The 26474-nt window shown below is 44.4% G+C and overlaps 1 protein-coding gene and 1 long non-coding RNA gene across 6 annotated transcripts in view; one reads left to right on the top strand and one right to left on the bottom strand.

The window, feature by feature from the left end:
- Positions 1-26474, bottom strand: part of MB21D2 (Mab-21 domain containing 2) — an 81841-nt gene that overhangs the window by 23201 nt on the left and 32166 nt on the right. For 3 of the 5 annotated variants that reach the window (XM_046898515.1, XM_040705799.2, XM_040705798.2), the window contains one exon: positions 25462-25666. In XM_046898515.1, coding sequence (XP_046754471.1) covers positions 25462-25666 — 205 coding nt within the window. Of the gene's footprint in view, positions 1-17320; positions 25887-26474 lie in introns of those variants that run through there. The other 2 variants (XM_422716.8, XM_046898516.1) reach the window with 2 other exon arrangements.
- On the top strand, positions 2456-3215 carry LOC121111546. The gene is made up of 2 exons (XR_005862184.1): positions 2456-2713; positions 2984-3215. It is a non-coding gene; the product is annotated as an uncharacterized LOC121111546 (long non-coding RNA).

Raw genomic sequence — 26474 nt, 5'->3', positions numbered from 1 at the left:
GGGATGATGTATACTTTTTGTTTTAGTCAGAAGATTGCTCCTCACAGATAATGAGACGTTAGTATCTGTAGCCAATGTTTTGGCACTGCTTGAAAGCATCGGACTGAAGCAGAAGAGGTAGCTGGTCTTTGACAGACTCTTCAGGATGAATCAAGTGCAACAAGGCAAATGTGGAAGCATAAAGAAAAAAAAGTAAATCCACTGTATAGGACCCTACTTTGCCTCATTATAGGACGTGCTAGTAACATAGGAAAATTATTTTTAAACTCCTTTCCAAAAATCTCTGTGCATATGCAGCATTCCATAGAATCTGCCAAAAATATAAGTGTTACCTTGAAACATTGTCAGGGACCCTGCATCTATTCAGTGAAAACCTCCTGGTACTATGCAGATATGCTTCAATGCTACCATATGCTACAAAGATTAAAAATATGATGGAAATCTACAGAATGGCTTCCAAGCAAAACGTCAGTTCATACAGAAAACCCCACACTAATAGGCCTGTAATAACTGCTTGCCCGCAAAAGTTCGTTACATTCAGACTCACATTCTCTGCCCATTTTTCTACCATAGTTTTCAAAAAGACTGTAGGAATCTCCTGGATTAAGGGGGAATTCACAATCCGAGAGCATGTGATATTCAACCAGTCCTAAGGCTATTACAGCACAGCGTTCCCATGCAGAGATAGGCAATGGTTTAGAAAAATATGTGAGCAGTTCCAAACATCAAGATGATTTCACACCCTGATGGAAAATATGCAGGCTAATATCACAGCAGTCATTATGGCATTCAGCATATCGTCATGCTAAAATCCACAGAAGAATACAGCTACATTCCTTCACAGGATTAAAAGACTGATCCAAAGGCCGCTGAAATCATTCAGGTTTTTTTTTTTTTCCTTAGGTGGGAACTGAACTGGATCCTATAAAACAGTACATCTGTGAGGTTTTGTGAGACACAAAGGTGCAAAAGGACTGCACGGTCAGCGCTGCGATGCCACAGGCATGCTTGCGGCACTTTGTAACACAAACTGCAGTATGTGCTTATTGTCTCTCCTACTAGATGGGAAGAACTGAGTAGAGAACAGGGTCAGCAATGAGGTCACATAGCAAGGGCATTGCAAGTAATGAGTAAATAGAATAAATAAATGAACTCACAGTTAACTAGGGAATAGGGCTGAAGTAAAACCAATGGCATCTCCTCTGCATAGGCTGGGAAGGTTATACATGGAGCTTCTGAGAACAGAGTCTCATTTTAATGGGATGTTAAGAGAAAGGAGCTGAGACAAAACAAATTAAGTAACCCTAAACAAATCCAACAATTCCTCTTCATGAAAGAGCTTAATGCTGCAAACAGACTATGATTGTATTATTTCCAAGCACACAGGCTCTCTGAAGGTACAAAGACAGCAGTGTAAGCTAACACACAGGTATGACCTTAAAACTCAGCCCAGCCACCTGCCTCATCTGCCACTGAAGGAGAAGAGGCTGAGTAATGCAGGTCTGAAGCTCTCACCCAGAGCCCTACGGTGGGTGCTAAGTCAACAGGGAGTAGAACAAGTGCTGGGGAAAAGAGAGGAACATGTACGGATGGAAAACTGGGACAGAAACCTGGCCACATCTGTGTGCTGAGTGAACAGTTTGTGTAGGAAGAAAAAAGCTCAGCAGTGAATGCTGTCAGGATGTCCTTGCCCACAGTCCAGGACCAAATCTGCCCAAGAGCAGCAGCCAACCTGTCCCAGAACAGCATTCCCAAGAGGGGAAGTCTCTTTCTTCCCTGAATTTTCACAAGATGGACAACAAAGCCTGAAGCTCCTCTAGGTAGAAGTCCTTTCATCAGAGATCCAAAGCATCTAATGAATAGCTGATGACATTCTTGCCTACTAAGAAACAACCAATAAACCACGGTGTGTTTGTGTAGAACTTCCAAGCTCTGCACTCAGCAGGACAATGCCTCACACAGGCAGGCACAGGCACCTGCATGAGCCTGGAAAAGGCAAAGATGACAGCAGTGTGAGAGATTGTGACAAAACAACAAGCAGTGTACAACACCAGGGAAAAAGCAATCCTGGGTCAGTTCACATAGCACAGACTGTGTGACAGTGACAAGGAGGAGAAATGTCAGGGGAAAGCGTGAAACAGCAGAGCAAGCTTACAGCAGTGCTCCCTGCAATACACCTTCCTCAGCCTCTGGCAGCGAGTGGCTTACAGGCTTCTGCATGCAGACTGCTAAATAGTAACCAACTACTGGCAGATAAATCCTCTGCGAATTAGCACAATTCCTTTTAAACTTGTTCATATGTTGTTCTTCAAGCGTCAGAGGCAAAAGGCCCCGTACTGTAACTGTGGGTCATGGGACCTTGCGTTATTTCATTGGCCACCCAGTACTGATGCTGTCATTCTTCTGTGGTGTGGCAAACAGCCAGGTCCCGTCATAATCACCTTTTCCACACTGCTCACTGCCATTTCCCTCAGGGGACAAAGGAGGTTAGCACAACAAAGAGACTCCTCTCAAAACAGAGTAGCAAATGCCACAGGTCAGAAGTTCACTATTTAAAGCTCCTGCTTTTCTACGGCATTACCTCAATGGTCTGGGCATCCCTACTGCTGCTTTAGAAGGAAAAGAGAGATTATATTCAGACTCAAGCCCGACAGCCGAACCAGTCTCTACCAGCCAATGACAGATACGGACAGAGCCCCTGCAAGTGATATCGGTATTATCAGGGCAGACAAATCCCATTGCATAACAGAGAAGGGGGCAGAGAGAGGAAGGTATCAGGGCACACGCATCCCTTCTAGCACTGCTGGCTAATCAGGTCCTGCTCTTGGAGAAGGAACTGACAAACTCAGTCTGTCTGGTCAGTGCACTGCTAAATTAAAGCTGATATTCGAGGTATTTGTAAGAAGAGCTGTAATAGAAGCCTACAGCCAGGATGAAAGGGAAGCTATGGGCATTTGTAAGCAAAACTCACTTTCTCTTCCAGCCTACCCTGCAGACAGCTGGAAGAGGAGGAAGAGGATGGGAGCTCATCCATCATGAGGATGAAGTCTTGCTTTAAAAAATCTGGATGTCAGCAAAAATCAATTCCTGCTTGCCAACTGTCTCAAAAGCAAGTTTGTTGTCCCTTACTCCCACGGGTGGATTCCAGTCCCAGCTGATGAGAACTCTGTGAACAATAACCTCAGCTCTAAGAAAAGGATTTCTCCTTTTTTGAAGGTTCCTTTCTCAGGGTGATTTGTTCCCTTCCTGTCTCCTGACTATGTCTACCCACACAGCAGTACTTTCATTTAACAGCTTAGGCCAAGCAAAATAGAAACACCTCAAGACTAAACTCAACTCTGAATCTGGAAGTGGCCAAATAGCAAGCAGGGTGCTGAGATGTTCCTCTGCCCATCATTCACTGGCTGATGTGAGACCTGAGAGCACACTCAGCCATAACTGAGGGACGCTGCTGCAACCCTTTGTTTGCTCACCCCAGCAGCACCATGGGCATCTGCACCAAACTATCTTGAAAGGCAGGGTGAGGAGAGAGTACTACCGCATAGAGATCTCATTTCAACAAAGCCAATAGCATTGGGGGTTATTAGAAGCAATTTCTCCATCCAGGTTACTTCAGGCCCAAGGCTAGCACTTCAAGAAAAGGAGAATAAACTTCACAGGTTTTGTTTCTCCATCCTTTCAAGTGTCCTCTAGGTTTCCAGCACACAGTGGAGATGACACTTAATAGCATTGCATACAAATCTTAACTACAGGCTCAGAACTCACTAGAGATTGGTAGAGAAAAAGAAAGCAGCAGTCTGGCTTGCTCTAAGACAAATTCTCAGCACAGGTTGTATTCCTGGTGCCCCTGTCAACTTAGAAGACCCCATGCATTCTCCTGACTAAATCTACAGTCTCTACCTCCATTCTTAGGTTGGATATAGTATGCTGTACAACTACGCTGCACAATGTTTGTAGTTTTTTTTTCTGATCTGCTTTCTGTCCCCAATCATACTAAAACTAAACCAGTCTGCTGAATGTGCTGCAAGCCATTACTGAGGGATCTGCCACTGCCCTGTAATCACCTTCACTCATTCACTAAAAGGAAACCCACTTTGACCTTCATTTCCTTCCTTCCTGCTCGTCTCTGCTCATAGCTCAGCACTGAGACTAAGCAAATGCACTGCTACAGTAGCCACCTGCATAATCAGATCAGCTTGTGGCACTATCACATATTTAAGGGCAGAACAGCATCATCCATGACCTCACAGGCTTCCCTGCAGCACTGTTCTCTGGCTCAGCTGCTCAGTTCGCCTACAGACTTTCACATGCACAGTTTTTGAGGGCTGCCTCCCATCACTTACATCCTTGGCTTTCTGTTCCTTCCCCTTGATGAGCTCTTGTACTCCTTCTACAACGGTTTCAAGCACCTTCTGACATTCAGAGGCACATACTGCCTTCTCTGGAGCTTACTGATGCACCAGTGTGCTGAGTTTTCCCTTCCACTCCTCTTGCTAAGGATCAGTTTGTCTCCGTAGGCTCTTTAAGATGCTCCATGCCATGAGAGAGAGGGGGATAAAAAACAGAAGGTAGAGAAATGCAAGGTTCCTTCAAGCACTCTCTTCTCCATTTTGCACTCAGGGTCCCTGGGATGTGGGACAATTCTGTCTACTAGGGAAACTGTGTTTAACTACTCAGCAGTCTCCACTGCTCAATATTTCAAGTGCATAATTCTGGAACAAGCTCCTATTAGTTCATAAAACTAATTCAGCATCAGCCACTCCTGTTGCTTTATCAGCCTTGTTTGCCTCTCTTCTTACAGTGCTTGGCTCTCAAAGTCTTTTTCCAGGCTACTGCAGCAGCTTAGCTCTGCTAGCTTGCTCAACCTCATATGTTGCACTATTTGTGCCCTTACACTATGGTGCATCTCTTCTCTCCACGTTATACCACCTGTTACAGTTTAGGGAGATGTTTTGGGCCTGCTGTACTCCTTTCTCACCTCTATAATGTAATATACCTGTCTCTAATAGAGAATGCCCATCTCCAAATTAGGGAATACTATCACTTTTAGTCAAGCCATTATGCTCCAGTACCACCTACAAGAAAGCGGCCCTCATTTCTTCTCTACGCTGTTATTTCATCAACCTCGAGCCTTGAGAGACAAACAGAGAGGACAGAAAAATTCATGGGAGACTCCAAATGTACAAATTAAGAATGCGTCCCATTAACCTTATCAATGCAAGTGGATGCCACAGCTAGTGGTGTATGCCATAAGGCACTTCCAAGGGCCTGGGAGAGCTCCTGGGAGACCATCTGCCTCTGCATTCTGTGGCTGAGCTCATGAAAGGGTTTGAGATCAGTGCATCACCCCCTTGGTATTTTTGGCATGCTGTTTACCAGACAGCTTTTGTTCCAGATAAGATACTTAGAGGGACAGAGGGGACACCTAGTATTCATGCATGCACCTGCTGACACAGCAGGAAGTCTCTGAGGCTGCAGATGTGTGTGACCTCATATCTTACTTAAAAGAATTGGCCCAGGCTGAACTTAAAAACACAACACACTCAGCCAGGAGCTGGGCCACTTAAACCCATTAGAGCAGTCCTCACTGTGACTAAGCAGCACAGTGAGATTAAACAGAAGGAGTGGGGGTGAGGCAGGGAGGTCACAGTGCTGTGCTTATGGCCGTGAGATTTTAGGCAATATGCATAAGAGGAGCAAAGTTCAGATGGGAGGTACGCATGCTTGGAGTCCAGGTGACAAGACAGGTTTTTTTCCTGCAGGACTCCCATTCAGTTTGTTGCAGCCCAGAGCATGGTTGTAAGCTGGTAGCAGGATTCCTCCTGAAGAGCAGAAGGCAGCATCTGGGTCAGGATAGTGGAGGCATGGCCCTGAGGTACAGAGACAGCATGGCTTCCACAGAGATCTGCCTCCTCTCTCAAAGGAGAAAGGGATTCTGCAGCTCCTGGATTTAAATCCTGGCAGAAGTCAGCGCCAGCTGCTTTTCAATATCCCCTAAAGAAGGTCAACACGATAAAAGCTCACCCCTCCATACCCTACAATCAGCGATTAACAACCACTTGAACAGCAGCAATAGGTTCTCCTCCTCTTCACAGGTTTTATTACCCAGCAAGTCTGTGAGTGGGTTCAAAGGAACAGATGTCTTCATTGTGTCTTCCCCCTCCTTTTGCTCACAGGAAGAGGTGGGACAGGGAGGAATGAATTTCCTCCACATTATGCTCTTTGCCTACTGCATCCTTCCACTATTCAATGGACATAGAGCTAGGGAGGGAACTGCAAAGTTCTGATGCTGGGGCAAGCTGTTCAGAGTGCAAACAATTGGAATCTTTCACACTTTGAACACACAGAACAGCCTCTTTATTCAAACAGCACCCACGCCTGCATTTGAAATCTCTGTGGTGAAAGTAAATAAAAGTTTGACAAATTCTGCAGCGTTCCCATGCAGAGATAGGCAATGGTTTAGAAAAATATGCATCCACCCTGACTTGGCATTTGTGCTAGCTGGGTGGTTTTCAACCCACCAAGACACACTTAGCAGCAAAGCATGCATGCAGTTCTGAATGGAATACAAGGGACCACAAAGTGCTCTTAAATGTGGTAGCAAAGCAACAGCAAGCTCTTCTGCTTGCACAACCAAAAAGTACAAGAGATGTGATTCACAATTAACAGTTTTACCAGTGAAAGCCCAACAATATGAGCCCAGCCAACATGCTGCTCAATGCTGCCTTTTGCTTAGACACAGGTGAAGGTAGGAAAGAGCCTTTCTGGCATGAGCCATAAGTATCTTGACAGGATTTTGCTGATAGAGCCTGCCCTTACTGACCTGACCCAGCCAGCAAGCCTCCTGCTTTGAGAGCACCAGCCCCTGCACTCCGAGCTCAAGGAAAATCTGCAGCAGTCCAAGCATGCAATGCTTTGGTCTCTCCCAGTTTAGCAGCAAATGTGCCAGGGGCACTACATAGAGAGTACTTTGGGGCTGTTTCACTCACTAGCATGGCAGATGAGGTTTGCAGTCCACAGTCCAAAAGCAAGAAACAACAGGCAGATGCTCTGATCTATAGTGGAAGTAGGTATAGGGCTGCAGACAGCTCCAATGGGAAGGCACAGAGAGGAACCTCCGTGTCACAGTGTAAACAACTTTCCCAAGGAAACACAGTGACAAGGCAGAACTTCTCATCTCTGCCCCCTCCTGACTCAGCAGTCACAGCAACAAACCACAGCTCTTACTATAGTTCCCATTAGTAAGGGTAGAACACAGTATAGAATTCAGCAGAAGAGAGAGCTCAAGCTTTTTCTGACTTAGCTCAACACTGATTCATAAGGGGAGACAAACACCACCACCACCCATACACGTTTCTTCTCTTTGAAGCATCTGTGCATTGTGCTACCCTGTGCTCTCATTGCTGGAGGCTGCTGGTACCCTGTAATCCGTTTGCACAAGTGGGACTTCTGACAGCCACAGACACAAAGATGTTGACTCTTCATTCTCTGGTGGTAAGATTTACTAGAAACTCCTTCTGTGCAATAAAAAAAAAAAAAAAACACATCTGGTTCTGTTGTTCAGACTAACTTAATACTTCCTTCTTATGGGACACAAAACTTCCAGTGTCTGCTCTTTGGGCTGGATTTCCCAGGCACCACTAGTAGCACGCAGGTCCTTGGACTTCACCCACATATAAAAGTTTAACTTGATTTCGAGAGGAAATGGCTCAATTTACAACCTCAACAGCAAAGTCCAAGGAGCCACTTGTTATGTTATTGACCGGGCACTTTTCATTCCCTGCACTTTTCAATCTACATATAAGCAAGTCTTGAATGTGCAGTTATACAGCTAGACTTTCAGACAGCTGCCCAGTCTCATCTTTGGCTCACGTCTGTGTATAAATCAAGCCCCAAAAACTCTTGTTCCACTGGCTCACTGGAACACTGCCAAGGATGATTGTGAAGGGAAAAAAAAATAGTCAAGTTAATCATACTTCTATGTAAGAAAACTGAATTTCCTCCATCTCAGCAGAAGGTGGAAGGAAAAACAGTTGGCCAAGAGGACCCTAGCAGTCCATATGCTGATGGTATTTGACAATAAAGTGAAAAGCTATGTGTAGTTTGGGCACTGTGTGCATCTCCACGTACTGACCAAGCCTACTGAAAGACTTCTGTGTGCACCCCTCAACCCACTGTTCTCTTAGACCTTCAGTAAATCAAAGGGAACTACTCGTCATGGCAGCAGCTACAGACACAGCCCAGCATTTCACTCCAGTTATTGCTCCTCTCAATCTGACAGCCAGCTGAGAGTTCTGGAATATGTTTTGGCATCACTTCTAGCTGAATCATCTAGTAATATAAACCACATCTGTTCCACACACATGATCTGGAAAGCATCTTTTCTTCAGCAATTTCACAGGAGGAGAAGGTAAAATTGATAGCAGCTTGGCTTGCAGCCCTGAACACACAGCAGACAGAAGGAATCAGCTTTTCTAGTCTAGGCTGCAAAAGGAAAAATCAATCTAGTTTATTCTCTTTAACTCAGTAACTGACCACAACTATTGCTTAGCGATGGCGAACAAAACCCTGCCAAGCTCCTCCACAGGAGAACTTCTGGGAACAAACAGGACAAACCCTGAAAGCAAGGATTTGTGCAGAATGCAAAGAGGAACAATCAAAAGAAATAGGCAATCTCAACAGGTCAATCAATGGTTAAAACAATCCAATGAAAGTGAAAGCTAACAGAGGACTACAAGGTACGGATTACTTAAAACAAAACAGCAATTTATAGCCTAAGGATTTTCTTCAAAGCAAAGATCACAGTTTCCTGTTAATCTTTGTACAGATTTGAGTACTATAGAGTTCTATCCCAAAACAAGAACTCCTATTGATACTGGCACCATAAACTAAAAGCCTCAGTTTCCACGTGAGATGCTGGTTTAAGCAGTGCTGATGACCACTGACCCAATACCTGTGGGATGGCTTTGCTAGATGTGCATCAGATGAAACCATACTGCTGGCTCATCCCCTGCAAAGACCCCATCTGACAATGTGGGTGCTCCTCTAGCTGCAGCACCTGGAGCTGCAAAGATGTCTTATCAGCCTAACATCCTCCTGGGACACAAATCCTGGGTAGCAAAGCCAGCTATTATGTTGCCTTTACTTTGAAGCCTCACATTCTGAAACATCGCGTGTACATCACCTGTGGTAAAGTGTATTGCATCTCCTCTTCTCTCAAAGGAAAGACTGTAAGAGATGGAAGAACTTGAGCTCCCTGCTGAGTGCTAAGTACCACCAGGCACAGTGCATCACTTCAGATCCCTTAGCTCTACAAAAAGCAGATTTAAATTTCTTGTTGTATTGTCACAGAAAGAAAAACAAAGAAAACAAGAGATCAAAAAGCCTTGCTCACTCCCAGGTTTTCTTAAAGAAAAGCAGTGAACAGTTAAGTAAGGCCTGGCTACTGCTTAATTTTTGTCCTCGTCAACCTTGGCTGCATGCTTTCAATACTAATGAAGACAAGAGTTAGGAAAAGAAGAAAAAGAAAGAAAGAACAGGTAGGCAGTGGGATTTCACAGCGATCCAAGCCAAGAGATTCTGTCCTATGCTGTCCTGGATATGAGAAGTGAGAGAATTTTTCAGATAGATTGCTGGTAGTACAGAATTGATACAACTACAAGCATTTCAGGTTACAAAATCACATTATGAACTGAATAATAATAAAGAGTAACAGAGATAGTAATAATACATTCTTTGTGATATCATCAAATACAACAAATCTTTCTGCCCCACAGAAATGTCTCCTAGCCTGCCTGCACTTCATCTAACTGACCATCCCAAGGAGCAGCTGAAGAAGCAAGAGCACACCTAAAACTGCCAACTGAAATGACTGAAAAACTCTGAATTTGCTCCTTGTTCCAAATAATTTTTGAACATCTGTTGTTCAAGATTCTCCACATAATGGAGAATCCAATTGTTAAAAATATAGAAACTAAAATGAGCCTCCTCAAAAGCCTCCAAGCTGAATCATCCTCTTTCCAGGAATTAGGAATTGTAATAAAGTACCCTTAACCTGAAAAAACAGTGGTTTGGAAGAAAACTAAACAGCAGCAAAGAAAAGGCAGATGACAAAAAGTCTACACGCACATTATATGCTTTATAATACAGTTCCATGTACATGCCATGAATCACAGTCAGCCAAATGCCTTCATTACTTGGCATGCATATTTGCATCCAACCAAAGCACATCAATTAGCTATCCTTTCCAAACAGCCAAATACACAATAGTTATTTATGGCTCGAGACATTTTGTTTCAAAATATCCCAAGGCAAAATTTGCAGCATTGAAGATAAACAATAAGATATTAGTTTGTAAGTAATGCTGCTGGCCTGAGAGATCAGCAGCATTATTATCTTTTTATTATCAGGAAGAAAATAAATTTGTCTTTCACAGAAAACAATCAGCACAGAGTTTGGATGGAGAGCATCACACCTCCGGCTGGATGGAGAAAAAGAGGATGGGAGGCAGCATGAAGAGACAACCCCTCCCACTATGGGATGGAAATGACTGGTGCTATTTGCAAGTACCAGAGGATGGAGAAGCAGACCTGCATCTCCTCGGTCTGTGCAGACAGATGCCACCAGGGCAGATGCTTGTGCTGTGCCAGTTTGTTGCCTCTGCCAGCTGTAAATACAGGTCAGGTGTTTACAGCACTTCAAAGTAGCCTGAAGTCAGGGTGAGCACTAGGTGTGTACATCCTTAAGGAGTTCTTTCAGTAATTTGTAGGTATGGAAAATACAGGCGTTGGCATAAACAGCTCATAAGAATAAAAGACTATTGAAATATAAAATAAAATGCAAGAGACTGCACTCTGTTAGCCACAGTAAGTCCCTCAGGAACTGCGAGACGCTGAGCGAGCACTGCAAGTACAGGCTATTTCACCCTCCCTTAGAGAGCTAACAGGATCCAGCCCTTCCCACCACTTAAAATTCAATACTGTAAGAGGCTGCTGACTCCTGTGTACATCGGAAGCGATGGGGGAAGCAAACAAAGCTGCTTTACTTTCCTCTAATCTTTCTCCCTTGTGTGCCCGCACCAGATGGTGCCGAGCTGCAGGTTGGGAGGCAAAGAATAAGCCCAGAGGAAACAAAATGGTAATATTAGGTTATAAAACAGCTGACCTTCAAAAATGATGTCAGCTCCTGTTTAATTGATGGGACAGGTCCAGACAGACAGACGCACGCACACTGGGATGTCCATACTCAGCACCTTCCACTCTTATACAGGAAGCAGCCATACGGCAGCACTGTTACAAGGTCTGTTCAAACTTTACAGGTGTGAAAATAAGCAGAAAAAAGAGCCTCTGTTTACCTTGATACAGGCAGATACGCTCTAGGAAAACATCCCTGCCAAAAGGGGTGTGTTTAACACCTTGTCCTAGAATCCTCATCTCTACTCTTGTCTACCTCTCGTCCACTGCAAGCAGGAGTTAAATAACCCAAGTTACAGAGCACTGATCTTCCTTCCATAAGAGGAAAGTTACTAAACACAAGATACTCTGCTCCAGAGCTTTACTTCCAGCTGCTGTCATTGCAAATACTGCCAGGAACAGTGGTTTTAAGCACTGTACTGAGGACTGGGGATATCCTGCTTTGGTGAGGTGCAGACTCTGGAGAACTGCTGCAGAATACAATAAATTCTGCCTCTTTTGATGTGCTGATCTCAAACATTTCCCATCAGAAGAATGTCATTCGATGATTTTAATTTTATATGGAATCATAGAGGTTGGAAAAGACCACTAAGATCATTTAGTCCAACCATAAATGATGTCCAGCTTCGGGATAAAGAAAGCAAAACATTAAATAAGGTTGGTGGTGAAAAGGAAGGCCCAGTGCTAGGCAACTGCAACAGAGCAGTGTGAAACTTACAGGACTGAGAGTTGGAAGCTCTGCATGGTTCTTTGCTTCCCTTGCAAAGCCATACAACAAAACACATCATCTTCCTCTCCTCAGCAAGGAAGTCAACCCCTGCCCACCTTCCACGGCTGTCTTTGCAAGTAGCTGAAAAGAGTTTCAGAAAAAATTTTAGAGATTTGAAAAACATTAGATTCCATTTTAGTGCTTTTAGAGGAGCACTCCACTCATGTCACATTGAAGGAAGCAGCCTGTATCACACACACACACTGTCACACAATTATGGCCACACTTCCTCAGCCTCAAGAGAAAGCCATGCTGAGGTTCCCAGCAGCAAGGGACAAAGCCACATTTGCGTGCCAACACTGAACAGGTCAATATTTATGAGACAAGAACAAAAATAAAATAGCTTGCTCTAAACATCTCAATGCTGCAACACTGAATTTCAGCCCCAGAGATGCTTCAGTCAGGAAGGGACAAAGGCAAGAGCAAAGCTGCTCAATCACTGTCACAGCTGAGTGCCTGCACACAGACACTAACACAAACACCTCTCTTACACACCACGGCAGTACCAGGTCTGCAAGACTCTGCTCTCCAGAGCCTAGATGTTGGCCTAGCCACCCATCTGATCACACACAGGTCCTCCACCAACCTACTGCTGCCTCATTCTATCAACAGCCCTGCGACTTCTTGTCAGAAACCAAGACTTGTCACAGGCTGCTGGCAGGGGAAATGCTTTCCTAAGAACTCAGGAATTTTGCACTGAGCTTGGAACTGGGACAGCAGTGATTTAACATCTACCATTAAAAGCAGTTTAAAATTTAATGGTCAGAGCATAATAAATCCTACCCAGACGTTTTCAGCTTCCAAGCCAGGCTATCAGCAGGACAGAAATAGCTTTGCTGCAAGGCAACCAAGAACAATTTTAAGCGTATTTTGCAGAGAACACATGCCATGGATTGTCTCTACCCACGACCTTCTCCAGCACCTTGATGAGAAGACGCTGGGTCAGGAAAGGAGATACTCAAGCAACCAATATTTGCATGCTAAATTAGGTAGAGTCAAGAAATGAGGAATAAGGCAGACCAATCCTGAACTGCAGTGTGGAAGTAGAGCCCTATTCTCCTTGGTGCCAAACAGAATTTTCCTTCAAAAGCACAAAGGGGGCTCACCTGGGTCAAGTCTACTTCTTACACCACACTTAACATCTCAAGTAGCTTGAATCACTGCCTAGTTACCAAGTGCGGCTCTAAACAGGCTGCAGGTGACAGGGGCTCCGTCTTTCCCCAACTCAGTTTCTTCTCTCACATCCTTAGATCACTGCCACTGTAATTTGGGGGCAATACCTGCTAACAACAGCTTCTTCAATATCCCAGTCAGTAAGGCTTAAAAATAAAGGGGCTGGGAGGGGTTGGGATGAAGGAAGTGAGGTGAAGGCATACTATGTCAGTGAAGGGCCTCTCTGCAGCTTTCTGATGGAGGCTCCTGCTGTTCTAATGGAATCTTATCCAGGGAAAAAAAATCTTTAATTAAAGAATGCTACAAACAAGCACAATGGGGCTTTTTGTGGAAAAACTAACCCTACTGCAGCTCTTGGTTGAACAGAGGGCAGCAGCAGCATCCCCACACCATGCTGAAGTCTGCATTCCTAGAATTCCCCCATGCATGCAGGCATGCCCAGAGAAGGCTGCTGAGTAGCTCAGAAGGTATTAGCTGAGAGTTCAGGTTCAGATCTGCCATGGGCCAGAGGTCAGGGCTCCTCATTCCTCCTGGGCTTTTCCTGTGAATGTCTTCATGCATTCTCAGCCTTGCACCCTCAGCGTCCTTTCTCCACCCACTACCACACTGAGCAATTTTGCATTCCTCCCGTTGTTAAAACCCAAGTTAATGCTGTAAGGTCCCTAGGGCAGAAGTGCAGGAGGTGCACGCTGCAGCAGTCTCCTGGGAGGTCTCAGGAAAACAGAAGGTTAGTGTTAATGCAGCAGGAATCAACAAGCCCTCTTGTTTCTTATTCCAAAGCGAAGACAAAGGTAGGGTTTGTTCAGCTAGGCGGTACTGCCAAGCCTTGCAAGGGAGGCAGAAAAATATATGGACATTCTCTTATTTTGTTTTGGACCTCATCCCTTGAAATGGAGTACACATGGGAGTATTTCATAGAAGAAAAGCACCACCAGTAATTGGAAATGCTGAACAAAAATACTTGGAAGTGATCTACACCTGTCCTGTAATACTGCTCTTTTAGAGGGAAAAAGGAAGTGGGAAGAAGGGAAAAAGAAAAAAAAATAGAACACTTTCAGCTTATTTATCCTAATCTCAAAATGGGAAGGAGTCATTGAATCTTTCAGAGTTTTAGAGCAGAAAAGAAATTGAAACAAACATTAATTTATGGGTATATTTTCAAAAAAATATGGCACACCAGCACTGGAAAAAGCCAAGCTGAAATGCATCAGGGAAGCCTAGCCATAAAGCAATAAAAATGAAAGAAGGCCGCTGAATTCCCAATGCTTCCAGCAATAAAACACAAACAACAAATGGAGGAAAGGACCTGCAAAAGTAGAGACTTAATTCCTGCTATTTGGTACTTCTGTTTGCTAGTCAAATCGCACAATCCTTTCCTTTAAGCTATCGTATGCAGTGTTTAATAGGAACATTTTCAGCCACAGGCTCTGAGCTGTATTTGGCAGCTATATTGCTAATAATAAGCTGTTAAAATATCTTGCTCCTTCAGCTTACCAACTCCCTTAAAATGCCTTGTGGCAGAAGCCAAGGTGCTGTGTGACCAGGAAATAGGTTGTCTTGGAGATATCTCCACAGACAACAACAGCTCAGTCACTTTGAGTGATGCCACCTACCAATCTGCACATTAACTTCAAAGGGAAAATTAGGATATCAGGGCTACTGAAAGAAGTCATCAACTGCAAGAAACATGCTGTTCTCCTGTGCGCTTCTAGCTGAAGGAAATGCTGTAGCAATATGATAGTTTTGATCTCAGAATGCACCGCTACTTCCCTGTGTAATTAGGTTACTATGAGGCTAATGGTGTTCCTGCCCTTATGACCATTTAGATGAAAGTTATAATTGATGCTGCTCTTCCAGAATCAGTTTCAGGTCAGACATGCAGGCATCACTTGAAAAAGAGAAAGGATCCAAATGGTTAGACAAAGAGGCAGTGCAGAAATGCCACCTAGTTATGGCTAAGCTTCAAGGATTAGAATGAGAGTTATTACCACCAAGAGCCAGGCCTCATTTTAGCAAGTCTACGAAATACTTGTCTCCAAAGTAAACCCCTAGAAGTAGATTACTCTGTAACCTAACAAAAAAGGATGCTTATTTCCTTGCCCCTTTACTGGGACACTAAGAAGAGATGCCATTCTCTCAAATAAGAATTGGACCCAATCCCACCCAGTTCAGAAATGCAGATGTATCGAACTCCCCATCACCAGCACTAGATGCACAAAGTGTCAAGGCAGAAGGGAAGCCAAAGTCCAGAGAGACTAGAATCATGCCAACCAAGCATTACTCCATGCTTGGGATTCAGGATGGTGAATGACAGACTTAAAAGTCTCCAATGTCTTCCATAACACCTTACCTGGCAATAAGCCATCTGCTGGGCTTTATCCTCCTCCTCTAGCAGTCACTGGATCTAGAGAAATATGGACCAATGCCCATACAGAGAGCATCTTAAGCTCCCTTTGGCACATTCTCTGATCACACAGTATCATCAGAACTGATGAATGTTTTTTCTCCTTCTGAGCTGCTGAGGCCATTAGCACAGAGAGCCACTGGAGATGGTGTTACCCAAGGCCTTATGCAAGCATAGAGAGATGCACTCGATGTATCAACATCTTTGCTAACTCAGTAGCTTCTGCAACTACTATCCATTAAATGTAAGTCTGCATATTTGTAGCGCAGTACTTACAAGTCTCCTGCATGGTTTTCTTAATAGTACCACATGACTTGAGAATAGCCAAATTTCTGTGCAAAGAGGAGTATATGCAAATGCTTAGAATCTTCAGGAAGAAAGATCCAGTGTCTGCACTGAACATTTCTGTCATCAGCTTCAGTTAAGGCTGAAAAATAAAAGCCTTGTCCCAACTGCAATGAAAGGTCCCCCTGGGCAGCAAGAAGAGTGACTGCTCAGAGAACATTTGCATTTCAGCTGAATTAGTTAATGTGTGTTGAACACTCTGAAAATTGTGAAGTAGTATATAAATGCCAATGATTCTAATTTATTATTGTTTCGGTGCACAACAGCGGAAAGTAGTGCCATTTACAGACGCACATTAAGAACAACAGGAGGTCTATCACCATGTTGGGGGTCGGGGGATTTTATTCATTTTTCTCTCCTCACTCCTATAAGAGTCCCTTCTATAGGGCTCCTATGATCCCTGCCAAGCAGGGCTGGCCTCAGCCCAGTGCAGATCTGCCAACAGGGGATGAGATCTCCACCTGCAAACCTCAGCAGTATCACTTCTCAGCACTACACTCCAAAGCACTGTCATCAGTGCCCTTGAATACCAGAATGCTTTCACCTAAATTGTTTGTTTGGGGCAAAGTGAGTCAAAAACAAACAAATAAAGGCACATATACATTTCCAAGGTAACTGGTTAGTTAAAAATTGCAAGCTCAAAGTGACGTATATTTGTAACTTTCATATCTCCAGCTCTGACCTAAAGTATGCTATGTGCTTATGTAGCACTTATCCCATTCTCAGGATAATTAAAATAACTGCAGAGACAGTCGTTCTTTGGCATTACAAGCCTGTCAAAGTGGCTATTTTCAGTATAATGCTGCTGCCTCACTTGAACACATTACACATTCATAAAGTTCAGAGGATACTGAGGAAAACTAGGAGTACAGAGTCAAGCTTTAACAGAGAACACACAAAAAACCATATCTGATAGACACTCATTCAAATTCTAATAACTCCTTTTTCCTCAATACAGCACTTAGATGTGCATTACAGCTTGCACACAGGAAAAGGGAAAAAGCTTTTAATTCAAACAGGCCAGCTTGTTCAGATATGCTGCACTTGCAGAGAGAGTTGCACTGTTTTTACTTTCTTCAAGTTAGTGATTGCTTACTCAGTTGCCCTGACTACAAAATACAGAGATTTCAGCAACTTAAGCATGGAGGGCCTAATACCAAGGGGCCAATATCAACACCTGATCTGCCATTCACCACACTGTATGCAACTTTCAAAAGGCAAATTGCAGACACAGAAGGCAACAAAGCCCCTGAAGAGTTGTTACAGCAACATTCACTCCTCTATTTGCAGAGCTGCAAATTGTTTTATGAATACCATCCAACCAAAAGGTTTAAAAAAACATCCATTCACTGTCTATGCTGGAGGAGAAGCAAGCTCCACTGTATGGCAGGGTCTGACCACTGCAGAGCAGTTGTGCATTCATCCCTGTGTACAGACCTGCACCCACACCCAGGCTTCAGAATTTGTAAAGGAAGAAGTGTACTTAGAAGTAGATTAGGATATTTCCTCCTCCTCCCAGGTGGAGTGGCTCCCTTGTCTGTGCTCAGCTCCAGATTCCTCACTACACCCAGCAATGCTGTACAATCACATTCAAGAGTTTACACAAATCAGTCACAAAGTACCTACAAGGGCCTGCAGGCTCCTGCAGAATGCCCTCTAGGACAGGGTCCTGTCACACCGAGCCAGGGACAGAGATTAGAGTTATCAACTTCGACACTCAGCAGGAATGTGTCACGAAGGATTAAATCATTATATCATGAAGTGTCAGCAAGCACAGCTTTCCTGCTGCTCTACCACTAAGTTATACATTAATTGGTGAGGTACAAAACAAACATGAAGCATCTCCAAGCACCTCGCCTGTGGATCAGGCCCAGCCAGAGCTATTAGCACAGGACTCTTTTCCAAGATGAGTTCCATTGTGTTCCAGATCAGTCAAAGCATCACCACGAGACCCATTAAAATGCAAAGTGTAGAAGCCTAAAGGGAAAAGCACAGAAGTTGATTACAGCATTTGACTTTATATTTTTAATACTTGTATAATCCAAACCCTTCCTCAGAAACTCAGTATTTGGTTTTCTAAACAATGTCATACATGCACCACTGAATAAAAACATCCTTTCTTGAGAGAAGTGTGGAACAGTACCAAACAACATGAACGGGAGAGTTGAAGTAAGTCATCACAGAACAGAAAAACCTCACAGCCTAACAGTTTTTGCAACAAAGCAAGAACTAACATATCTATTTTTGGATGCAGCTACTGAGAAGTGTTCCCAGCTACTCAGCAATTCTGAACCAAATCACATACAAATTCTCACTCCATCAGTGGGTGGAAGAAATTCCACCTGTAGTAGTGAAGACCTAAGCAGACCAACAATACCCCACACCTCACCTAAGGTGCTCACCTAAGTCATGGTCCTAGAAATGTGTAGTAGGACAAAAGAAATGATTCTGTCCCAATCTCTTACTGCTATTCAACAGAACTTCTAGCTTCAGCTGTCAGGCATTTTCCCTTGCTTTCTGTCTCAAACTGCTGCCTTCTACTGCTTGTCATTGCCAGACTTTGCCAAGTTACATCAGCACAGACCCTCTATTCTTTAAACTAATTTCTCAGAGCATTGGGATTCCTTCAGTATAAAATAAGATTACTTGCTAGAACTGCCTAACTGGGTCAGGCTGTAATGCCTCCCCTAGAAGCAGTGCTGCACTCGATCTCAAAGCCACTACTGGAGCAACACACAACAGAGCAGCTATCCACCTTCACTACTTGAAGACTTTCTGAAGCTCGGCTCTCAAACACAGGCTTCCATTTCCAGTTGTAGCCTCAGAGTGTTGTAGGGTTAAACCAATCTGAGATAAAGAAAAGCAACACCATAGTGCTCCATATTCACTACCATACCACCTCTCATCACTTTTGAAGCATGGGAGACAGGGAATTCTTCTGGCATTACTGTGGTCCCATCGTGTATCATTAGACACAGAAACTGGCACAGAGCTGTGAGAATTTGGGGACAGCTTAAAATGGAGCATAGGTGTATAGACTCTGTGTTTAGCACCCAGAATGTTTTTCGTGATCCACTTCTTGTTCTACAAGCTGAAACCACCCAGTGCTGTGCATACACTTACCCAGAGCCCTAAATACAGGTGGGTAGGAGTAGCTGTTACCCACTGCTGTATCAAGACAAAGATGTTGGGAACCTTGAAGTAACTAAGCCCCTCCTGTTCAGTGGTATGCAGATTGTACACTTGACAACAGCATGCTCACAACAAAATGTATTAACCATTTTCTAAGTAAAATCATACTGACCAACATGAAATATAATGCATTAACAGGACTGTTAGAACTTACTTAGCATCAAGTATCTTTCAAAAGTCAAAAATACTGGGGGGGGGGAAATGAAATTGATCTTTCTTAAACTGAATGTTACAGGAGATGATAATTCCCTTATAACCAGAAGATCATTGAAATGATGCTTTGAAAAAATTAAAGAAAGTTTATTTAATGAAAGAGCACAAAATTTAGGGACCTGTCAGGTTGGCTGAACTACTAATCCACTCAGTCCACGACCTCCACTGCCAACCCTCAAATGAGGTCTGGGAAGGGGTGCACCCTGGCTCCACCCCTTCCAATCACTCAGGTACATTGCATGCAGCTGAGCTCCCTGGGTTGGCCCTGCCTTCCCACCAGGTGCTCAATCACTGATTCAAGTTGTGACTTAGCATTTCTACTACACCAAAATACCAATAAACAGAAATAATGAGTTTATTTAATAGGGAATTTCATCCATCCCAACTCTGGGCTGCTAAGGAAAAACCCAGCTCAGGAGGGAAGTTATCTTGTAAAATGTATTCAGTTCTTAAGCCTCACTGTAGCAAATAAGCTACAGCTTGTTTCCCAAGTTAGCACCCACACAACCCAAGGATTAGATTCATACGCTACCATCACCTAGAAATACCTAATGGACTTAGTGGCATACTACTTAGTCTCAAAGAGAGCTGAAAAATTCATGCCAAAGCCTCTATCTGCAGCTGCCAACACAGGGTCTCACGCAGACATGCTTGGAGTTCCATTGTCACATTGTCACCTGGTACTGTTCATGCTGAAGCAGCTCTCGCAAGTGAAGTCCCACTGACTGGAGGTGGGAGCTACAAAATAAAAACAAACTTGCATAGTTTTGAGATTCCCTTCAAGAAGCCCAGGCAGGACTGAGGATTGATTAATCTTGAGTCTTCCCTAGACTGGACTCTTTCTACAGGCTGCTCTGGGTCTCCAAGAACACATCTGTCATTTAAATCACCAAAGCTAAAATAAAGGATGCCCCCCAGCCTTCCTGAGCAGTGTTGTATTTGCCTTTATTTAGCTTCACCTACAGTCGGCTGCCCACGAGAAAGTTGAACAACTGGTTTCTAACTAGAATTCATGCAAAGTCATGTGGAATAAAAAAGGAAAAGTCAAAACCCAACAACTCACGTATCCTGGTTACCATCCTCCACTGTAATTATAAAATTGCCCTTAAAACATAATTGCATAATTGGGCTTGGCAAGCATTCACCCAAATCTTTTACAAATATTTCCACAGACTGAAGGAACAGGCGGTGGGCAGTCTGACAAGCCTGCCATGAGAATTTGTGCCCTTAGGACATGTTCCTTGCTATTACACTAAATACTTTACATCACAGCCTAATGTTTCAAAACAGTAGTTGAGCAAGTGAAGTACCAGCGTCTTAAAACAGATTAAGAGAAACATGTTCAAGCTATTTTCACTGCACACAGGGAGCAACCCCTTTGAACAAAGAGACAGAGGTGGCTATAGGCTTCTCACTACAAGAAAGATATTGAGGCTCTGGAGTGCGCTCAGAGAAGGGCAACAGAGCTGTGAAGGTTCTGGAACAAAATGGGGAGCAACTAAGGGAAATGGGATTGTTCAGTCTGGAGAAGAGGAGGCTCAGAGGAGACCTTATTGCTCTCTACAACTCCCTGACAAGAGGCTGTGGCGAGGTGAGGATTGGCTTCTTCTCACAGGTGACAGTGATACGACAAGAGGGAATGGCCTTAAGTTGTGCCAGGGGAGGTCCAGATTGGATATTAGGAAGAATTTCTTCTCAGAAGGAGTGGTGATGCGCTGGCACAGGCTGCCAAGGAAGGTGGAGGAGTCACTGTCCCTGGAAGTGTTCAAGAACCGTGGTACTTAGGGACTTGGTTAAGTGGGCAATATTGGTGATAGGTGGACGGTTGGACTAGATGATCTTAGAGGTCTTTTCCAACCTTTATGAATCTATGGATTTTTTTTATTTTTTATTTTTTTTAACTAGTAACAGAAAGAATTCAACTTAGGTGAAATTGGTTGACTTCTGATAGTTACAGCCAAACAGAAGACATTGATACCTTGTGAGGGTCACATTGTCAGCATAGCACCTTATCCCTTAAAAAAAATAAAGAAAATACAGCCTCAAATACAAGTACAGAAACATGTGATCTGCAGGGAGAGGGGACCGAACAGAAGCCAGAAATGAAATCTGCAATACAGTACGGTTGTTTTTAACAGCTGTGCATTATGCATTCAGCAGCACAGGGAATGCCAGCAGGGAGCCATTATTAACATAGCCCTCAGTGTGCAGTGTGCTCCTATAACGATCGGCCTCTCTTGAGAAAAGGTGTGCACACACAAAAGACTTAACCCTAGAGAGATCATTTCAATCCTGTTGCTATTTCATCAGCTCAGTGCCACAAAAGAAACCAGAGAATTTCTCTGATTTATCATAGACAAGCAGGTAACAATTCTAACAATGCATGAAATCTAGTCTACAATAGGAGGTTTCATCATCAAGTTATACCAGGATGGCAAAGGAAAAAAAATATGTCCCACAAACTGCTGCAACACAGTCGCACCATCAATGTTATTCTGATGCACAGACCTCCAGTACCACGGAGACCATGAAATACCTCTTTGGTAGTGGACACCACTGAAAAGGAGAATCATCAGAACTGGGAGCCAGGAAATGCTCTCAGCAGGCTCACCACCCTCCTCTATCAGGTGCTGATGGGAGCTCACTCTCTAGCCTGTCAACAGCTCCAAGTGGCAGCGGGCTGCCAGCCCTGCAGGCCAGGCCTGTGGGCAGCTGAGAGCTGTGCTGAGATGGGCAGCCTCAGTCCCACAGAAGTAATGTGCAGCCGCTGAAGCGACACAAAGATACACCGGAGGCCTTCAAAGAGACGCCAATTTGAGCCAGCTTGAACCTGTCTTTTCCTTGGTTTGAGGGACAGAGGGCATTGAGAGGAAAGAGTAGGGCACGAAGCGCCCCGAATATCCCTGTTCTGACTCTACAGAGAAGTCATCGTCTCATGGTAGGAAATAAAACACCAGCACAAAGGTCTGGAGAACTGCTCTAGACAACTGAACATCATTGTATGCCCTTAGTAGAAGAAAAAGCTCTGTGTGGTCTCCATCTATCCATACCCTCTCTCTCTGTTCTTCTCAGCTCCTCTCATTAAGAAGTAAAATGTAAGAGTCAATATCTCTAATAACGTGAGCTGCTGTGAGGCAGCAATAGCACTGGAAATATCAAGAGGCTATTTAATATGCAATGTTCTTGTTCCCAAGAGCGTAGTGTTTCTTTTTTACTTATTTATTTATTTTTAAAGCCTGGCACATCTGTGCTTTACAACACCTTTTTTTTTTTTTATTTAGGTGCTGAACAAAAAGGTATTCTTTATTAATTCCGGGAGTACTCGTACTGCAGGAACAATGCTCTCAAGATCAGGCACCCCTAAAAGGTTTTGCAATATCAGTACTATGCACCACTCATCACAATTGCAGCAAATGCTTTAAAAATCCACATATCTTTCATAGCAACATCAACATTCGATAAAAATACTCCTTTATCACTCCTTAAGCACAGAAAAGCAGTCACAGTCAGAATAAGTAATGAGCTCCTTTCATGACTGGCAGACAGCGACTTGGTGTCCCTGTCAATCCCAGCCAGCCCGTCGTGCAGAACACAAGGCCTTCTTTCCTCCACTCCCTTTCTTGATTAATACAGCCTTCCTCTTTGAGGCTCAGTCATACCTGTACTGAGGAGACAAGTAATTACCAGGCACAGCTCGGCATGTGTAAGAGAAGTCACCCAGCACAGACACCAAAAGACACCTGTTGTTTCAGAGGAGGGTGTCAGCAAGACCATATGGTCTTGGTAATTAAGTATGGGATGCCCGGGAATTGCCTGCATTCAGAAAATACACAATTCCTTTGCCAGATATCTAGGTCATTTACAGCCCTATTCTGATGCATGGGGCACAAGATTTTGGACAAAGGTGTGGTAAGCAGCACCTCTCCCTAATTTTATCATAGCACAGCTCTTGAGATCGCCCATAGTTCTGTCACTAAGAGCCAAGATAAGACAGCATACAGAGAAAAATAGTTAATATAAAAAGAAAGCAAAGAGCTGAGCTAGAGGGCAAGCCACACGGAGTGCAAACATGAGAGAATCTGTGCAAAGTCTTCTCACCTATCATTCACCCACGAATTATGCACCAGTGTAATTAAATCAAGAAAGCTACATTTAATTTTCCTATCATCACCCGATGAGATAAGAGCAGTACGTATGGGAGGGATCAGGCACAGGGGAAAGAGCTATTTATTAATAAGTTAAATCATTTTAGATTTAAGAGCCTCTCTGCCTAAAAAGGGTCTGATCTACAAGTGCAGCTTCTGTGTCTAAAGCAGACAAGTCAGATACCACATCTCCATTTCTGTCCTGGGCTTGCTTCTGAGGTCTTGTCTTTTTTTTCAGAAGCAAGTTGCATTGCTAACTGTGAGATGTAACTTAGACAGAAATAGAGCTACTGCTTAAACTCAGTTTTAGTCTAGACACTTAAAAGTAAACGCTCATCTCCCACCAATAACATTAACGAACAGCCACACTAACTTATGTTATTTGTAACAGACTAAGGCTCTGGTGTTTTCATGATAGCATGACCTCAGAGCACACTCGCAGAAATGCAAGGTACACTACAACCTGTTCTCCTATCTTTCTTTTATTACCTTTTCCTGCCAGTGAGACAGGAAAACATGCTGTGGTCTCTGACCCCTGCAAAGACAAGCAGCGCTGTAGCATGACCACATAAAACCTTCTCTACCCACCAGCCATGCACTGAAAACTGCTGTTCTCACAGCTTTCTGTCCTTCGCTTCATCCTGTCCAGACCTGCTTCCTCAGCCAGTTATTTAAAGCCCCGACTGAAAAAAATGTATCAGTTTGTAATAGTGGATGACCTCTACAGGTTGGGGTTTTCAGTAAGAAAAATCCTACAGACTTTGTTGCAATCAGTGCTTCACCACATAGCTTTTTTAAAACAGGAAGGGAAAAATATTTATAACAGCAACTATAAATATACATGCTACTGACTTTTCAACTTGTTGTCCTTGTTCTCCAGCTAAATTTAGTCTGTTGTATCCTGTCCAACCCTTGGTGAAAAAGCAGTGTATACACAAAGTTGTGCAAATCCCAAAGCAGGCAATTACCTGAGCACCTTACCAGATAACCAGCTGGATAGGCAAATGCTCACTTAACGAGCATAGGTATGCTCATGGCTACCAAGAAAGTGGTCTATTTCTGGGATGAGATATCCCCACAGTACAGAAAATTATTATTGCAGGATAGTAGCAATTATTACAGGATAGCTCTGGGCTTCCGAATGAGAAAAGTGACGCAGGTTATTCATTGCAGACCATACATCAGGCTTCAAGTCTGTGGGCACCTCTGAGCCACAAAGAACCCCTCCCTGCTGACACCTTCCAATTAGCCACGTTCTTGTTTTGTACACAGAAATGTTTGGGATACTGAGACATATCTGGCAGACCAATTTAAAGTCTAGCACGCACATAAAAGAGCATCCTTTTGTATCCCAAGGGCTGTCATTCACATGAGTGATTTCTTAGTTAAAATAAGGTAAATATTTATCAGGAAATTAACACCTAGAGAATCAGAGCTGTTAGTCATTCCACCGCTGATCTTAATAAGCCTTAGTCATGCCAGAGCCCAGGTGATTCCTGCAAGGGCCAGCACCTTTACCCCCCACTTTAAGGATCCCTGCCCGCGATGCAAAGTTTCACGCAGATGAGGACTCCCAGCCACAATCCAACTCGCTCCACTACGCAGCAAGTTTTGCAACCCAAGCAAGAAACGCAGTTCAGAGGATGCTCCTCTACAAGCACCGGCCGGTCTAATAACCCCCTAAAAAATAAACACGTTAAATAAATCTGCATTTCCAACATCCTTGGTAGTTAGGATAAAAACAATAAAGGCTCGGGCTGGGCTCGCCTCGCCTCCATCCCTGAGGGCTCGCTGTGATTCTCCAGCACCGGCCAGCTCTGCGACCCAGCCTTTCCTCTCCGCGTATAAATATACCGCTGCTAAAGGGTAGTTGAGCGGGCGGGGAAGAATAGCGTCCCGAAGGCGAGGCGCTCCCTGCGGCCCCCGGAGCCCCCGCGGAGGGGACAGGCTCCGCTGTGCCGCACAGCCCGGAGCCCAACGCCGAGGTCCCACCGGCATCGCCCCCGCCCCGCGCGGTCGCTGCCCTACCCAGCATGGAGAAGATGAAGTCCTTCGCCGTGTGGATCTCCAGGGCTCGCTGGTCGTCGTACTCCCTCTGGTCGTGCTTGGTGAATTCCTGGATGAGTTTATTCAATTCCTCCACCCTGGCTCCCGATCGGAAATCCAGCTCCGGGAACGGAGGCTTGCTGTTGGTGCCGGCGGACCCTGCCTTGCTGGCGAGAGGCGCCGCCATCTTCATGCAAAAAAAAAAAAAAAAAAAAAAAAAAAAAAGGAAAGAAAGGGAGAGGAGGAAATAACAAAAAAGAAAAAGCAATGTTGCAATGGAAGAACGCAAGCCGCAGCGCAGCGGCAAGCCCGGGCGCGGGGCTGCCTGCGGGGCCCGGGAGGCGCGGAGGGCGCCGGGCGCCGCGATCAACAAGCGGCAGCGCTGCTGCGCCCCCGCCCGCGGCACCGCGGAGCCGCCCGCCGCCGCGCTGGGGGCCGGGCCGGGCGGCGCGGGGCCGCCTGCTGCCGGGGGGGCTCGCTGCTCCGCGGCGTCACGGCGGGGCGGGTGCGGAGGCTGCAGGCGCAGCTCCGACGCGGGATGAAAGCCTTCTTTCTTTTCTTTTTTTCTTTCTTTTTCTTTTCTTTTCTTTTCTTTTTCTTTTTCTTTTTTTTAATTTAAATTTAATTGTAAACTTCAACAAAAGCCGTGTCCTGCAAATGGATTAATAACCGGCTTGCAACTCTGCTCTTTCCACATGCTCCCAGAGACATTCTGCATTTGTTCTCTTTCGGCTTCATAAGTTGTGTACATATATATGTATACACACTCATACATATATATATGAGATAATACTACTGTATGTTCTGTGGCAGTAACCAAGGCACAGTGTCCTCACTGCTGCTCTGGTGACCAACCCCGAAAGCTACACAAAGAGCAGGAGGGGAGGTGGGGCATCAGAAGACCTACAGGTCGGTGTCAAGGAGCCCAGACTTCCTATCCCCACCCATTCTCCCATTGTCAAGGCAGCATGCTTTTCTTCAGTATGTGTTTTTAA

This window comes from Gallus gallus, chromosome 9 (assembly GCF_016699485.2).
Source record: "Gallus gallus isolate bGalGal1 chromosome 9, bGalGal1.mat.broiler.GRCg7b, whole genome shotgun sequence".
NCBI lineage: Eukaryota > Metazoa > Chordata > Aves > Galliformes > Phasianidae > Gallus > Gallus gallus.
This window is presented reverse-complemented; position numbering and strand designations above follow the sequence as displayed.